This window comes from Podarcis bocagei, assembly GCF_964188305.1.
Source record: "Podarcis bocagei genome assembly, chromosome: 1".
Lineage (NCBI taxonomy): Eukaryota > Metazoa > Chordata > Lepidosauria > Squamata > Lacertidae > Podarcis > Podarcis bocagei.
In genome coordinates, this window is record NC_138125.1 from 128834496 (window position 1) to 128852958 (window position 18463).

Here is an 18463-nt window from a genome sequence, read left to right on the forward strand (position 1 = left end):
TGGCTTTGAGGCTTCAGCCCTAGCCTCCCCCTTCCGCCTTAGAGGGGGGGGGTAAGGACATTTTTCTCTTGCAGAGGAAAAGTTTTTTGGTCGCCGCTTAGCCATAGCATCCCCGATCTTCCAGTTATCCCGGTGCAGAACACTTCGTTTCGGAAGAAAAAGCTCAATTTCCTGTAATTTAATTCCTAACAGCCCTTCTCCTTAACTCTGGATGTGGGACGACATCGTCTTTGCCTTTTCACAGTAACGAGGGAAAACCACTGGATAAACGCATGCTTCGTGGCACTTCCTTGCTAATTAGTTGCATGCCCCAATCCTCCTCCAAATTACAGCCTGATAAATTCAGCCATCCAAGAAGCCTCATGCAATTCTATCTGGGATATGATATTCTTAATATCTGTCTTCAAGATAGTGGGTGATATTCAACTTTTATCAGGGACGCGGACTTATAAAAAATATTGGGGGGGGGGGCCGGGAAAGCTCATGAATAATAAATAAGCTCATGAATATGCAAATAAAGTGGCACCGCCTCCTCGTGAGCGAATAGGGGAGAGCGTGCTGCGCCTATTAATCAGCTCCAAAGGAAATTGGGTGGAGCTTTTGCTCCGGAGGGAGGGCAGGAGGCATGCAGCCCGACCCTGTGCATTTTGGGCTGGGGGAGGGGCGGCGATGGCGCTCTGCTGGAGGGGCGCCCGAGATTATTGGGGGGCGGAGCCCCCCCAAACGAATTTTTGAGGGGGCTCGGGCCCCCTCAAGCCCCATGGAGTCGGCGCCTATGTCTTTTTGTCATCCTACAGTAGACCCAATGAAACCCACAGACTTAAATTATGTTAACTGAAGGCCAACCCACACTAAGTTATTTAAAACCAGTATGATCACGAGCAACGCATGTGATGATACTCACTCCCAGGTGTGATATGGCTGACCCCTTAACTCTACAATTTCTCGGACTAGTTTATGCTGATTTATTGGTTACTGTGTTTTGCTATCACCCCTGCATCACATGTGCGCTGCTCCTCTTAACATGCCTTCTCTGTGTTTCTCAGCCACTTTCACACACATCTCTTCCCTACTCCACCCAGGACTGTATATTTCTCTGGATAAATTAAGATGGTGCATGGATGGGTATCCCCAGCTATGTGGTTTCCAGTGTGTCCAACCGCCCTGCCATCAAAGTTTTTTGTTTTCTAAAATAAGTTTAACGGGACAGGAGATCTAGGGTCTGGCAGAAAAGGCTCAGGGCTCAGGCCCCCAGGCTACCTAGAAACAACATTCCTGCCATACAGCCATTCATTTCCATGTGTATATTCATGTTGGGCACTGGCTCAATCACTGCAGGCCACAGCTTTTCCCATGGTAAAAAGCTCACTGGGAGCGTTCCTGGGTTGGGGGAAATTAAAAGCAAAGCTTTCTCAGAAAACAAGTGTGTTATGAACACCTATTGCATAGTGCCTGAAACATCAGTATGATAAGCACTACATTTTCCTCCCGATCCCCATTTTGAGACACTTAAGGCACACTTTTTGGCCTTCTTATTCCTCTGTTGTTGTTGTTGTTTTTGTTTTTTTGTGGCACTGTGGTCTAAACCACTGAGCCTCTTGGGCTTGCTGATCAGAAGGTCGGCAGTTTGAATCCTCGCGACGGGGTGAGCTCCCGTTGCTCGGTCCCAGCTCCTGCCAACCTAGCACTTCAAAAGCACGCCAAAAAGTGCAAGCAGATAAATAGATACCGCTCCGGCGGGAAGGCAAACGGCGTTTCCGTGCACTGCTCTAGTTTCGGTGTTCCGTTGCGCCAGAAGCAGCTTAGTCATGCTGACCACATGACCTGGAAAAACTGTCTGCGGACAAACGCCAGCTCCCTCAGCCTGTAAAGCGAGATGAGCGCCACAATCCCAGAGTTGTCTGCGACTGGACTTAACTGTCAGTGGTCCTTTACCTTTACCTAGTGGCACGTGCTATTATGTAGGGGACAGGAATACAGGATTATCTATACTTCATGATGATGATGATTTTATTATTTATACCGTTGTTGTTGTTGTTATGGTACATGGGGATAGCCCTTAATATTAAGATAATGTTTCAAATGAATTGGAAGCACAGCGAATCACAGGAGTGATTAGAAAACAGGGTTAATTAAATGTAAAGACAAAATTAGAGAATATGAAATTGACCACCCTGGTGCCTCCATTATTGTCACATTTTATTTATACACTTTTCGGTGGCTAAGTATTTCTCCAGGTAGGAGGTTCTCTGAGTATTTTCTCATTGTCATGGAAGGTGGACATATTTTGTGAGAAGCCAAAAGTGTTCTTGCTAGTTGTGCCATATCCAAATATTGTTAATGCTAGGGGAAACGTTGAATGGATATAAAATGTACATTGCTGTCAATGTAGGTTTCACATTTCTTGAAAAAGGAACATTTAAACCTCGCATAAACAGCTCAGTCTTGCATATGCACAGGAATAGGCTTGGGTTCCCAGTCTATACAAAGTATCCTCTGCCTGCTTGATTTGGCATCAGGAGCTGATTCTACTTCTTGCAGTAGTGCTTTTGTGCAAAGGAAAATTCATGAGGAACACTCACCTCATGGTGCAGTCACAAGGCTTTTGTACAATAAAGAGAGAGCAGACAGATGGTAAGAAGGGGAGGACAAAATCCATTTAGGAAGAGATCCCAAACTCCTATCAAAATCATATCAATGCAGGGAACGGTAGCAGAGGGTTTTCTTCTTGTTAGAAGCAAGCAAGGGGAAGGTATCTATTCTAGACCAACCTTCCTTATCTTGTATAAGAACCCTGTCCTCACTTGTCATTTGGTCACCCCATGTTTTTATATAGGCCTCTACATACAAGACACAACAGCTGTAACTCAGAATTGGTTCAGGCTGTGAGATAGACTACTTTCCCAAGTAAAATGGAAAACTTCTGTTATCCTCTGAAATAATTATATTCACTTTACATTGTGTGCAAAACTTGGAAACTTTAATTCAGCAGTTTTAAAGTAGAATATGCTATGCAAAAGATGCTACGAAATGCTTAAACTTACATAAACTATCAACACTAAAGTTTTGTCTGTGTAGATATACTTTTGCTCACCTCGTTCATTCTGATTAAAAAGAGAGTGGAAGAAAGCAATCTAGTTCAAATAAAAATTGAGTCAATGGAATTTAGTAAAGAAGAAATAATAAAATTTGTTTAAAAAGTAGATACAACATACTAGTAGGCACTTTTCTGTATATCCTCTTTAGAGTAATCTTGATTTACTTTTAAAGCTTTGTTTGTTTCTGACTTTGAAGACTGGAACATTAAGAAACTCGTTATCTGTGAATTTATCTCCTCTCCTCAATTTGCTGAAAGATAAAAATAATTGAATCACTAGTGGCACTGAGAATAGAACTGGTGAGCTTTTCTGGCAAATATCATTCATAAATTTTACTTAGTATAAGAATTCATACAGAATAGTCATTCCTCTAATTAAGACACTTTGGCTGCAATCCTAACTCTACTTACCTGGGAGTAAAAAACCCATCCCTTCCCCCTTTACAGCCCTAAAAATACATAAGTAAATTCTTTGTATTTTGCAATAAGCTGCAGTTGATTGAGAGATGGTAGTTTTGAACTTTTTCTCTAATGGGGTACTTGAAATTACCGGTATGTGATATAGTCACTATACTAGATTAGCTTAGATTCACACAAGAAGCCCCTCAAAAATCTGTGTACATTTAGAAAAGTCATAGCAGCTGTGTAATTGTGCTCGTGCTCCACTTGCAAAACGTCAGCACCCATGTTTCTTTTTATGAGGCAATGAAATGACTAATACAGATCCATCTCCTTCATTTCTACTCAAAAATATGGGTTTAATGGGACTTAGGTGGAATCACACACATAAAAAATGATGTGAAAATGCTTTTTTAAAAAATGTTTTGAAAAAATACCTTGAATTTGGCATAGCTCACTGTTGCCATCTAGTGTCCCATTTGTATATTGCACTTTACAACATACCGTATTTAAAATGTTATTTATTTGCAGCTGTATAGCTGAGTCCCAAGTCCTAGGAAGTGTGAGGATAGGATTGCACTATTAGACTAGTTTGAGTATGTGTTGCAGCTTTGTCTCTCTGTGTATGTGTTATTCCTTAAAATCAAACCTAAATTTTAGGTATTATTAGTCTCAACTGTCATGATTATGGAAAGTGTTTCAATAAACTCTCACAAAGTAATTATTCTACTCTCCTAAAATGTTTCTGGGTCACTTTTGGGATTCTTTTTTGTACAACTGTATGTTTCCATAAAATAAATATGCTTGATAAATGCCAGTTACAGAATAAGGTGTTAAGCATACTTTGAAAAATATTTAAATATAACAAAACAAAAAGAAACCATCTGACAAAAACTAACCTGTTGATTTTGGGTTCTTTGTAGCAAACTGTAGCTCGCCTGCGTCTAACAGGTGATGTGGAATTTTCTTCTAAGTCTTTATTGGGTTTTGGAAGGGAAGGTGCTTTGATATTTGTCAGTTCTTGAAGAGGCTTACGCCCTGAAATTACAGCTATTATTGAATCATTAATTGCAAAAATATTTGGAACGTTAGTAAACTTGAAAAAATAATAAAGATATATTTTTGGAGACACGGTAGTGTGGTTGATTGCATGCCAAACTTAAATTGGGGAGACGAGTTCAGATTTTGTTCAACCATGATACTTGGTGGCTTTGGGACAGTCACCCTCTCTAAAACTAATTTATTTCACAGAATTGTTGTGAGGATAAAATATTGGTGGGCAACATAGCTCTTTCTGGAAGACCAACAGGATGAAACTGTAATTAATTAATCAAACACAAGTTAAGCCATGGTATTTGAAATGAACTTTGTGATTTGTAAAAAGTAGATGCTGTAATATTCCCAGTTTTAGCAACTGAAACATAGCTGAAGTGAGAACTCTTAATGTTATTTCCTCACCTACTGCATCAGGCAATACAGCTGGTAGCATAGAAGTACAATGTCTGATTACATGGAGGGCAAACTTTATATAGTGTGTGAAGGGATGTTGCACATTTGTGAACACGGAGCGACACATACTTGTGAACTGCAATCAATCACATAACTGTTGTGCATGTTCACCATATTTAGCCACTGTGTCTCCCTTTAATTATTATTACAGTATTAACATTTATCAGTCAACTGGATAGCTCAGTTGGTTACAGCATGGTGCTGATAACACCAAGGTTGCAGGTTCGATCCCTGTATGGGATTAGCTGCATATTCCTGCGTTGCAGGGGTTTGGACTGAATGATCCTCAGGGTCTCTTCCAACTCTACAATTCTATAATTAATTTTTTGCCACAGCAACTTAAAACGACTTACAATATTTTAAGCAAGCCCTGTATACATACATTAAAACCAACACTTTCTTTTAAAAAACCCCAAAACAAACCCTGTACAGTGGTACCTCGGGTTAAGTACTTAATTCGTTCCAGAGGCCCCTTCTTAACCTGAAGTATCACTTTAGCTAACGGGGCCTCCTGCTGCCGCCGTGCCGCTGGAGCACGATTTCTGTTCTTATCTTGAAGCAAAGTTCTTAACCTGAAGCACTTTTTCTGGGTTAGCAGAGTTTGTAACCTGAAGTGTATGTAACCTGAAGCGTATGTAACCCGAGGTACCACTGCACACTAAAACATTCCAGCCATGAAAAAAAAGCCATAGATGATTAAAAGCCAAAGAGCCTGGTCTAAATATATGTAAAAATTGTCCCAGGCAAGCTTCCCTAGGGAGAGCGTTCTACAAGTGGGGAGCCACCACTGAAAAGACCTGTTCTTGTGTTGCTACCCTCCAGACCTCTCATGTAGGTGGGCATACAAAGAAGGGCCTCAGATGACAGTTGCAAGGTCTGGGTCAGTTCTTAAGGGGAGAGGTGGTCCTTGAGGTATTAGGGTCCTGATATGCATAAGGCTTTATAGGTCAAAAGCAGCACTTTAAATTAGGCCTGGAAACTAACCAGTATCCAGTGCAATCAGACCAGGATTGGTGTTACATGCTGAGACCGTCTTGCTCCAGTGAGCAACCTGGCCGCTGAATCAGCTGCAGTTTCCAAATCATCTTCAAAGGCAGCCCCACATATAACATATTGCAGTAATCTAACCTAGAGGTTACTAGAGCATAGACAACAGAATTTAGGCTATCCTTCTCCATATAGGGGTGTAACTGGGCCACCTATCAAAGCTGATGGAAGGCACTCAATGCTACTGAGGCCACTTGAGCTTCAAAGAACAGCAATGGATCCAGAAGTACCCGCAACTTACATATCCTTCAGAGGAAGTGTAACCCCATAAAGAGCAGTCAGCTTTCTGTTATCAGGTCTAGGGAACCACCCATTAACAAGTTTATTGTATGGCATAAATGTTCATGGACTATTATAGCTCACTTTGTCAGATATATGAAGTGGGCTAGAAGGCCATGAATATGAGGCAACAATCGTTAGATTTTTAAATATAGCTCAAAAGTTTCTGCATACCCCTGTAGGATACCACTGATGGACATATAAGCATCACTTCATACCAGAAAAGCAGTTAGTGCTACATGCGCTTCCAGATACTAACCAGAGCATAGGACATGATTCCTAATCACCCAGAGCACACTACCTGATCCATAATGGCTATGGTCCAGGCCTAGTCAATTGCATATATTCTAGTTTCTTCGTACAGGGATGTATATCTGAAGAATTTAAATCAAGTATTATTAAAATCACAATACCCACCCAATTAAATTGGGGAACGGGGGCAGAAATTGACAAGAGTCAGACTAATACCTAGAGTGCCTTTCCTAATATCCAAAGTAAAGCTACACATACCAAAGTCTGATACTGGTCTTTTGCTGCAAGACTCTTTACAAATTATGTTCACATTCTCTGTGGAAGCATAGTAATTTTCTTCTTGGTAAATTCTTGAGAATTGCAATGTTTCAGGGTTTTTCAGAACTGGAATGTTTTTTTGAATTTTATGGAACTCAGTAGCTATTTCAGTATTGTTAGAAATTACTTTCTCTACGCTCTTACCTTGATCACATGAAGAAACACTATAGGTCTTCTTGCTTGGGTTTGGTGTAGAATCTACCCTTTCTTCGGTTGTTTCAATGCAACATTCAGCCGCTTTCTTTAGGTAACATGAAATTGTAACATGCTGAACATTGGAATTTCTTTGAATGTTTTCATTTCCTTCATGGATATTCTCAGTATACACATTTTCATTGTGTAACTTTTGTTTCACAGAAGTTTTTTTCTGAGAGCTTGGGTATATAATGTATGTCTTCCTACCAGCTTTTGCAAAGATTCTTCTTTTATCACCATGTGAAAACTCTTCATTAATTTGATCTGTTTTAGGAATACCTAAAGCATGAGCAGATCTCTCTGTTGTTCCGAAATTGGAAGACACTTCTCTCTTATTAAAGTCACTTTTTATATCAGTCTTTTCATCTTGTATAGTCTGGCTATTAGAATTGCATACCTTTGATCTAGGCCCTTTCAAATACTGCCCATTTTCCATTTCACTGTAATGTGATTTTTTTATTTTGGAAACAACAGGATAGGTCTCATTTATGTCTAAATCCTGTATTGAAACCACACAGCTTTGTACTGGTGGCAAGCTTTCAACAGAATAACCTTCTAATGGTACTTTACCACTAGGTACATTAAAATCATGTTCTGGGACCTGGTTTTCTGAATTCTGAGCTGTTTCAAAAATGTTATCTTTCATTTTTTCTTTTTCTAAAACATGAGTTGTTTGCCGTAAGTCTACAAGTCTTAGGGGATGCACCTGTCTGTCATTATTGTTACTGTTCTTGAAATCTTCTCCAAGTTTATTGGTGTTCTTCAGTTTCATTTGCTGATCATTTCTCATTTGAAACAATCCTTTTTCTGGTGGTAGAACATTTTTAGATTCAACAATATCAATATCTTTAACTTTTCCATTACTAGGAACTTTCTCGTTACATTTTTTAGGTTTAATGTTATATTTATCCTCAATCTGTTTTTCTGTGCTTTTAGTTTTCACTTTTCTCAAATTTGCTGAAATTTTATCAGTTTTTACTATTTTAGCATTCTCAACCTTGGCTTTTGATTTAATTAAGAGTATCTCACCTAGTTCACTAGCAGTCAATTCCATGTCAGCATCATATACAGTTTCTTCTGGCTTTTTACCATTTATAAAACATAGTTTATCGATGTGATCAGACTCCTTTCTAGGTTGAGATGATTTAGTGCATGAAACATCTTTTGGGGCCATCTGACCAATAGTGTGGACTTCGTCAGTGTCACAATGCAATATGTTATTTTGCTGTGTTTTACTCTCAAAATTGTTTATAGTAGACTGAATATTTGATGTGCAGGACAGTCCTCGTTTCTTCCGTTCAGTCACATATCTATGGATTAGAAGAGGACTATTGTGTGCTTTTGATTGTCTTTCATATTTTTCTACAGAACATGCATTATCCAGATCCAGCTTAAAGGTCCTACTAGACATCTGATCCATACATGATGGATTTTCTGCAAACAAAGCAAACCAGGTTCATTTACATTGCATAAACAGGAAAAGTTTGTTTTTCCATTTGGAACATGCTTTATTATAATCTTCAAAAACAATTTCAGCTTGCCAGATGGGACATTCGCCCCTTGCCTACACCTGTGGTGTTCTGATGGATCTCCAGACACCCAAGAGCCATTTGGGGAGCACGCAAGGAGAAGGGAAAGCAGGGCTTCAGCTGATAGGGTTCGTCAGGGGAATCCCACCCATTATTATTAACTATTTATATATCAACAACATGCATCTGTTTAACTGAAACGGTTAACAGTGTTTTTATAAATATCAGATGGGAGACCTGAACAAACCTAGTGATACTGGAGCTATTTTATTCAAATTGGTCTGTAACCTACTATAGTGTTTTAAATAGCTTACATAAAAGTATCTTATGTGCCTAATTGTTTAAAATATAATGAAAAAACATTAGGAGTAACATTATGCATTTCTGTGTTGATGTGTCCCAACATAAATGTTCATTTATTTTTTAAGACTCGAACGAGACATGAATCATATATCTAGCTCTATTGTCCCTGATTTTATAAACATAGATTGCCAGCATGAAACACCCCCTCCCCGCAATCTGAATCAAGACACAGGCATGGAGTGGGAAGTACAGTGGTGCCCCGCAAGACGAAATTAATTCGTTCCGCAAGTTTTGTCGTCTAGCGAATTTTTCGTCTTGCAAATCACGAAATCCCATAGGAATGCATTGAAAATCAATTAATGCGTTCCTATGGTCAAAAAAAGTCCAAACAAAGCCAAATTTGGTACAACAACAGTTTATTAACTGCTCTTTAAAGTCACACATACTGTAAAGAGCAGTTCAAAAATTGAAGGGAAAATAAATTAACTTTATAAACAAAACATGTCTTTGTTTTTAGACAAAGGAAACAAAGTCGCGAGACGTTTTCGTCTTGCGAAACAAGCCCATAGGGAAATTCGTCTTGCGAGGCAAATCGAAAACGGAAAAACCTTTCGTCTAGCGAGTTTTTTGTCTTGTGAGGCATTCGTCTTGCGAGGTACCACTGTAAGGTGCTTTAGTCCTTTATCCCCTTCTGTGGACCTGATGCAATGTGCACTGGGGTGAAATTCCTCCAGTGGGTGTATTTTTCCTTTACAAATTGCATGCACCAGAGACCCAATATGGACAGGAACTACAATGAAGGGAAAGGGCTGAAGACATCTACCCACCATGCCGGGGTCACAATCCATACCTCTCCTGCCGACAAATTATATTTTAAAAGTCCTGTATTGAGACTCTTGCTTTCTGCAACATTTGTTGGGGAGAAAGGACCCTAGAAAATGAAGTGAATGCAATAAAATATGCTGTATACCTTTTGTAAATTTATTTGCAATAAATACTGTTTCTATTTTATTTGTTTCACTTGATTTTGAGGTATTTTTTTCAGACACAAATAACTCTGCATTGATTTGATCTGCTGCAGTTTCCTTTGATGTAACAAGATCATCAGCTACACAGACTGAAATGTTACTTTGCTGATTTCCATCATGTTCTTCAGTCTGAGTGCTCACATGCTGCCTGATAGTTCTGAAAGAACAATTTATTATGAAAGAGAGTTAAGAAATGGGATTCACTTCAGCATTTAACTCATAAGTAAACTTCACTTTGTTCAGTGGGACACTACCAGATAACAATGCACGGATTTGTAATCTAATAATAAATCACATTTTGTGTTATAAACCCCCCCCCCAAAAAAAATAAGTAGGAAACAAGATCTAACTGTAAAACAGAAGTGTATGAGATTACATCTAAGGAGAAAAACTGCTAGCACATGTACTACTGTAAACTACCTTAACCTAAGGTATAAATTGCTATTTCTAATAGCCTGCAAACAATAATTACCATGTATAGGTATAAATTATGTTTTTGTTGGCAAAATACACATAAATGTCAGTTCATAAAAGATCAGAGTCTTTGTCATGTATTTTTCCAGCAAAGACTATAATCCTGCATGTATACTAGTTAAATCCTGTTAACCTCAGCAGGATTAGCTATGCAATCCTATACAGTAGATGTCTACTCAAAAGTAAATCCTGCTAACATTAATGGACTTTACTTCTGGGTGTAAGTATAGAGTTGCACCCTCAAGCAGTCAAACTGTACATATGATTGCAGCCTAAAACACAGTTTATACATGACACTGTTAATGAATTGTGTTTAATTATATCTAGTTCTTTTTATTTATAAGTACAAAAACTAAACTATAAATAAGCCTTTAAAGCAGCCCTTAGGAACCTGTGGGATTATAGCCCTGATCAATACAATCTTTTGGCAGGTTTTATTTTAAGTTTCACGTTTTGATTTCCATCTAGATTAATAAATCAATTCAAATATTACCTAATTGGTTGATCAGAAATCTCAGGTTGTTGACCAGAACTGTTGCAGTGGTCTTTTTCCATTGCTAAGGGTTTCTGAATATGCTGTTTAAAAAGAGGAAAACACTCAGAACACTTAAAGAGAAATTTTATGTACAGTATGTCTATAGAGAAATAATTCCCAGTTGAAGGGGGTTTGCTCCCAGTTTTGTGGGTATAGAATTGCACCCATACCAATATATTAAGATTTCGAGTGTTAAACTATTTCAATGAGAACATTAATTAAAGAACAACTTTAATACAGTAATGTAAAGTGTAAAGATTAGCAGTTGTAAACTAGGAATATATGTATAAAGCACAAATATGCAGGTCAAGAAAATATTTGCTCACATAATGTAGTTATTTCATTGAAATGCCACTCTTCTTGTGCACATATTGAGCATTTATAACAGAAAAAGTTTATTAATAAACCATTGATTTTGTACATGGGTATCATTTTACTGCTAGAAAGTACAGTACAGCAATATTGTGTATTATGTTAGTTGAAGTCATCTAGTTGTATGTTTAAATCTATAGAAATATGTCAACAATACAATTGGATTTCCATTGTTTTGATCAACATGTTTGTCCTGCTGTATCTGTACTTTAATCAAACCTCAAAAGTAAATCCACAGCTAACTTCTGAAAAACCAAAGGAATATTGATCACCAAATCAGTTTTTATACTGATTTTCAAAACATGAAGGCATACAGTAGCAATTCCCTCTTCACCCTATGATAATAAGTGTCACAAAGCAGCATACCTCTGAAAGAGTGCTCATTTCAATTGCAGTTGAAATGTTATTATTCACAAATGCTTCCAGTTCTATGAGAATTTTATTCTGCATACAAAAAATTAAATATAAACATAATCAAAACTTTTATTTAACACAGTTAGAAAGTTAGAGAAAAACAATGATAAAAAGAGTTATATTCCTGGAGGAAAGAAAGAGGCAGTTTTGAGAAATTAATATATTTTATTTGGCATTAAAGAGATGAAATTTATCTAAAAACAAGAAAACAATAAATTTTTTTTAATAAAAAAAATATTGTAAAACCTTCCCCCGCTCCAACCAGGAGCATTTTCCCCTCTGCTCTTTTACACATAAAGTAACGTACCTTATACAGAACAGATTAAGGTTCAGCAGTATACTAGTGTTTACCTGATGAAGAAAATGTGTTACCCAAATGGCTGATTGTGTGATTGTTCATTGTTTAAAAGGAACTTTGAGCGCACAGTTCCAGTTGCTGGGCGTGCATGCACACACAGGGTCTGAGTGTGACCAAGAGCTAATAAACATTTTGCCCTGATATAACAGGGAAGAAATGTGTATACTCATGGACATACTGTAGCCGGGGGGGGGGGGGAGAGGCTGGGGGGCAGCTACCCCCCCCCGGTAAATCAAGTAAATAAATAAAAATAGTTAACTAACTGATCAATCACATTGCCGATAGTGAAGGAGGTGAGGACAGGTGACCCCACCTAGGCCCGAAGTCACCCCCCCAAAGCAGGCTCAAAGCTTCTCAAAATCATTTTCTCAGCAGCTAAAAGGCATTAGCTAAGCATCAGAAGCATTTCGCTCTGCTGTAACAAAGGTTGCTTCTCAGGCTAGCTGACCTTGCCAAAAGGTACATTCAACTTGCAACTTTTCTTTCCAGGAATTGTGCCAATAGAGCAAGAGAAAGGTAACATATCTTAGACATACTGAACGCAAGGCTTCTCAACCTCCTTTCCTGGGAAGAGTCCAAAAGAGTCCCAAGACAGGAGCTTTCTGTTCATGCTCAGGAAACAACATGGGGCAGGACTCTTGAAGAGGAGGAGAAAGGGGAGGGAACTGAAGGGGAATATATGCTCTGTGCAAATGGCTGTGAACTCGTGTGCTTTTTTGTGTGAATCATCACACTTGTTCCTTCTACAAGCCCGGATGGTAGAAATAAAGCTTTTTCTCTGAAACTATTCCTTGAGTGTCTGTTGACTCCCATTTCCCCGTCCCGGGCGCAAAGCTCTTCTCTACAATAGCTCAGTTTAGCCCGCCTCCTGCAAAATCCTGGCTATGCCCATGTGCATACCGCTGGTGTAATTCCCATTATGATATATCATTTGCATCATAATGCTTATCAAAATCCCACTGAACAGGATCTTTGGAACAGATGGATGCTACTAGCTGCTTACACTGCACTAAGGTGAGCATTCCACCAGGGCAAGCATTGCATCTCCTCCCACATGCACTCTTCTGGGGGTTATTCCAACCTGACCCACCCCCAGCCAATTTGGGGAGTATGGTGTTTGTGGGGGTGCCCTGGGACTCATAGCCGAATCCCTCCCCATAAGTTTTATTTTCACAATATATGAATAATGTAATAGCTCAAATAGTATTTTTCAGAACATACCAGACGATTCAGCTTTTGGCGCAGTAAGACATTCTGCAAATGCAGCTCATCCACTTCCTTCTGTAATAAGAGCTTTTCATTTTTTAGCTTCCTAGAATTTTCTTTCTCTGCGCTGAGGGCCATGGCCAGAGCCTTATTATTGTGTTTCAAAGAAATCTTAAAAAGTGAAGAGTTGCCTGCATAAAATAAAAATATGAAATAATAATTTGGGATTTTAAAAAACACCTATGTATCAGTGTGTTTAAAAAATGTATCTATTCTATTTCTTTATGTTTTAAAAAATTGTTTTGTATTTATTTTAAACCTGCATCCAGACTCATATCCACAACCATGGAATAGTTATACAGAAGACATACAAATAAATACTGATATTGCTAATACTCTTGCACTCTACACAAAAAAAATAATTTGGAGGTGCCAAAACTTCTGTTTCTTCACTATTAAAAATTAATTGAGAGGAATTGTATTTATTTATTTAAAACCTTTAAATATCACATATTCAAATATAATAAAAAACAAATAAAATCCTTCAGGCCTATATACTTGGGGTAGCTAATACGGTGCCCCCCAAATGTTGTTGGACAGGACTACTTGTTGGGCTTACACTTACACGGGAGTGAATTCTATTGCATTCAAAGGAACTTACATCTGAGTAAACATACTGAAGACTGCACAGTTAAACAATTACAATTTTCTAGTTAAAATGCTTGAATGACAAAGTTTGTGCTCTTGTGTACAGTGCTTGTAATCTTGCCTCACCATATTTTCTAATTTCTAGAAAATTGCTTTCTATTTCTAACAAGTCAGAATGCAAGCACCACCCCTTATATACAATATTACTGAGTGATAATTTAAGGAGTAGTGCGGATAAGGGAATATTTATTATCAGGAATTGATAATGAATTAAAATCTACAGTATATCATACTGAAAATGGCCTTGCCTTAAAGGACGGCGGTTGCCCCCCCCCCCCCCGTTTCACACTGCTTTCCTCACTAGCTGTTCACATCAGGAAGGTTAGATTTGTTTATGTTTGTGTACATATCAGGGGACGTTGATGGGGAAGAGTTGTGTTAAGTTGTGGGTGAACATATCAGACAACACAGCAATTCTTCAAACAGCTCTTGTTTATTCACAGGCCAGAACAGAACTGAACTGAAGGGTTCAGCCAGCCTGCTTATATAGAGCTCCACTACAACGCAACAGTAACCACTTTCTGTAACTATCCAATCACTGAACGTCACTTTCAATCCCTTATTTGCATATGTGGACCTGAGTAAAAACTATCTACAGTATCCCCCTGCTGGCGAGAACTTCAGTACATAACAGGTTGTCTTTACCCTGTGCAAAGATGTTTACAACTTGGCTAGAGACAACTTAGAAATGGCTTAAGAAATCCACTCAGTGTGAAGCTGGTTTGAGAAGCAATGCATTTAGGATATGTGCACACAGATTAGAAACCTAGCACTGGAAACTGTGAGTACACAATAAACAGTAGTGTGAATACAGTCTGAGAGACAGTAATATCACAGGGGATGCCAACCATTTGGGGTCCCTGTGTGAAACTGAACCTTTGAGGAACACCAACCACTCTGGTGGCCAATCTCCTAACCTCCTCCCTGTTTCCTTCTCCTCTCTTGCTTGCTCCATTTTCTGTCAGCTGCCAATCTAAATCTTGAAAACCACATAGAGCTGAAAGAGGGAAGAAATGGGAAGTGCAATGGTACCTTGTTTCTCAAATGCCTTGGGACTCAAACAACTTGGAACCCAAACACTGCCAACCCGGAAGTGTTCCAGTTTGCAAACTTTTTTCAGAAGCTGAACGTGCTCCGTTTTGAGTGTTACGCTTCTGATTTGAGTGCCACACTTCCATTTTGAGCATTATGCTGAGGTCTGTCTGTTTATGCTATTTATTTTTTGTTTTTGTGGCTTTTTTTGCTTTTGTGACTGTGTGGAACCCAGTTCTGCTACTGATTGATGGATTGCGTGACTGCAGTACATTGTTCATTGCTTTCATTTTATGGCTCAGTGGTCTTGTTAGATAGTAAAATTCATGTTTAACTGCTGTTTTAGAGGTTGTTTTTAAAAGTCCATTTTGCATTACTTTCTATGGGAAAGAACACCTTGGTTTTGGAATGCTTTGGTTTTGGAACAGATTTCCAGGACGGATTAAGTTTGAGAACCAAGGTACCACTGTATGCTACTTTTCCAGCTTCCTCTCCTTCAGTTCCATGCACTTTTTGGGGAAGACACCCTTGCCAGCCCATGAAGAAAAGGGCAGTAAGGAGTAGCAGTGGGAGGGGCAGATCCTCAAGGTCATTGTGCCCACATGCATAACATTATTAAGCTTATCCTGTTTTATTTGTACAAGCTACTAGTTTATTTATTTAGAAGCATTTATAAACCACTTAATATTTTAAAACCACCAAGTACTGTACAACATAAAAACAACAAACAATATCTTTTTTAAAAACAGCAACATAAAAACCAGTAAAAACAAAAGGTGTAATTATGCTAAGACGGTGTGACTGGCCCAAAATTGCTGAATATAATTTGAATAAAGGTTTCATGAAACTTTGGCTCTTTTTTCATTTCGGATGACATATTATACTGGATATTTTTAAAAATGCTATTACTAAGGAGGTCTACAAGTATTTTATTTTTCTGAGAGTTACATATATTATCAAAATTTTAGTTGACACTCACTTCTTATCTTAGTTTTGATTTTACATGCCAGAGAAGCATTCAGCTTCCCAGCTTTTAGAGATCCGTTCTTCTTCCCCCCAACACGTCTTTTAATATCTCCAAAGATCAATGAGGAAGGTGCTTCTGAAAATGGATTGCTATCCATTTTAAAGGATTCAGTTCATTACCCAGTAGAAATCTAACAATGGATAACACAAAGAAAGATACATTAATGTTTTAGTGGATATTTTTATTTCCATAGTTTCAGTTAAGGTTTATCATACTCTATTATTCATCATTTGGGTCTTGTATTCATTCTTAAACAAACAAACAAGTTTTAATATATCTTTAACCAACTCACTCACTCTCCAGAATCCCAAGTTATTCCACACATTTCCAAAGTATGTAAGGGACATGAGAGAAAAAGTAGGAGCAATATAGTGAAATTACTATCTAACAGTCTCTCCAGAGCTGGCCATGTGTGAGACTCCGTTTGGAACTATTAACATATTGAATAAAAGAAATCAGTCAGAAAGGAAATGACTCTTGTTTGTCCGTCCTTAGGTCTTTTTTGAACACACTAGTTAAATAATATACTTCAGATTTTCCTAACAGCACTTCCTTAATTGTTCAATTCACCATCAAATTCAAAGCTGCATGTGAGCTATTATTAATAATACATCCCATTTGTATCCTGTTCTTCCACTGCAGAAAGCTCAGGGCAGCCTTTCTAGGCCACGAACAGGAATTACAAAGTACAGTATGGGGAAATTATTTTTGAGCCCTCTCCATTAGGAAAAATGTGTAAACCACGGTAGAAAGACACAGTGGAAGCCCTGTTTTTTATATGACTGAGGTAAATGATCAGGGCTGGATTTAGTTTTGATGAGGCCCTAAGCTACCGAAGGTAATGGGGCCCTTTATATGTAGTTGTCCTTTGTCAACAACAAATTGTCGCTGTTTTTTGTGTTGAATATATGCTATATGGTAATTTAAGGACCTAATACAGTAGGTATCTAAAGCCATTTGCACACAACAAATAGGAGCCTACAGGACACAAAACACTGTTGCTGTATGTAGGTTTTATTTTATCTTATATTTTTGAAATGTACACCCAGTTTTTTTTCCTCCTTTAAATGTTTTAAGAGGCCCAAGAGAGTGGGGCCCTAAGCTATAGCTCGTTAACCTTATAAGTAAATCCGGCACTGTAAATGATCTTTCCCATTTATTATTTACTTGAGGAAAGGGACTCGAGCTCACAGGCTCCCCGGGGTCAGTTTTAAAAAGTGACCCTTTTTTAAAGCAAAGTTTGAGGTAAAAGGAGGCAACACGGCGTCGTTTCTCCACACAGCTCCCCCACCGCTCTAGTTCCCGCCAAAACGGCGGCTGGCGGGGCGCTGATTGGATGGCCCGTCCCTCGCGCCGGAGCCGTTGAAACCGTTGAAGCCCGAGGAGGGTGCGCGCGCGCAGCTGCGGGGTTCCCACCATCAGCTGCTGCGACCCTGCCGAGGGCGACCCGGACGGCTTTGCCTCTCGCGAGCCACGTGGGCGCGCGCGGGGCGCGTTGCAAAACTTTGTAGCCCGATCCATTCCTACCCACGTGTTTGCTCAAAAACTTAAGACCCACGGGGTTCAGTGGGTAAACTCGATGTTTGCTCTCTCACGCTCAGCAGTGCATACCCAAGTTCAAATTCACCCCTGGGAAAACAGAAGGAGGTCGTTGTTCTTGCTTTGCCCCTGTGTCTTCAAAACAAAACACAACCAGATTTTGGAAACATTTTGGGAGAGCTACTTTCTCCCCAAACAGAAGAGTTTTACTAGTTGAGGCTGGACTCCTATACAGTGGTACCTCGGGTTACATACGCTTCAGGTTACATGGCTTCAGGTTACAGACTCTGCTAACCCAGAAATAGTGCTTCAGGTTATGAACTTTGCTTCAGGATGAGAACAGAAATTGCGCAGCGGCAGCAGGAGGCCCCATTAGCTAAAGTGGTGCTTCAGGTTAAGAACAGTTTCAGGTTAAGAACGGACCTCCGGAATGAATTAAGTACTTAACCTGAGGTACCACTGTGCATGCTTAAAAGGTAAAGGGACCCCTGACCATTAGGTCCAGTCACGGACGACTCTGGGGTTGCTGCGCTCATCTCGCTTTACTGGCTGAGGGAGCTGGTGTACAGCTTCCAGGCATAGCTGTCAACTTTTCCTTTTTCTTGCGAGGAATCCTATTCGGAATAAGGGAATTTCCCTTTAAAAAAGGGAAACGTTGACAGCTATGCTTCCGGGTCATGTGGCCAGCATGACTAAGCCGTTTCTGGCAAACCAGAGCTGTGCACGGAAACGCTGTTTACCTTCCTGCCAGAGCGATACCTATTTATCTACTTGCACTTTGACGTGCTTTTGAACTGCTAGGTGGGCAGAAGCAGGGACTGAACAATGGGAGCTCACCCAGT

General features: G+C 39.2%; 1 protein-coding gene and 1 long non-coding RNA gene across 12 annotated transcripts; both read right to left on the minus strand.

Annotated features, from left to right (window-relative positions):
* Positions 1–2958: 2958 nt before the first annotated feature.
* Positions 2959–17386, minus strand: SGO2 (shugoshin 2). Of its 11 annotated transcripts, none has more exons than XM_081211461.1 (9): positions 17250–17383; positions 16035–16212; positions 13331–13506; positions 11704–11781; positions 10924–11006; positions 9899–10113; positions 7046–8530; positions 4396–4534; positions 2959–3348 (listed from the first exon to the last, which is right to left on the minus strand). In XM_081211461.1, the coding sequence occupies exons 2-9, from the start codon at positions 16177–16179 to the stop codon at positions 3243–3245; spliced, it is 2427 nt and encodes an 808-aa protein (XP_081067587.1). In that variant the 5' UTR covers positions 16180–16212; positions 17250–17383; the 3' UTR covers positions 2959–3242. The 11 variants fall into 11 exon arrangements, 10 of the variants coding, with proteins under 10 accessions (XP_081067587.1, XP_081067586.1, XP_081067583.1 ...); XM_081211460.1 differs by having other exon boundaries at positions 4396–4546; XM_081211457.1 differs by having other exon boundaries at positions 6842–8530.
* On the minus strand, positions 14438–16026 carry LOC308582405. Its single transcript, XR_014005663.1, has 2 exons — positions 15533–16026; positions 14438–15055 (listed from the first exon to the last, which is right to left on the minus strand). It is a non-coding gene; the product is annotated as an uncharacterized lncRNA (long non-coding RNA).
* Positions 17387–18463: the final 1077 nt, after the last annotated feature.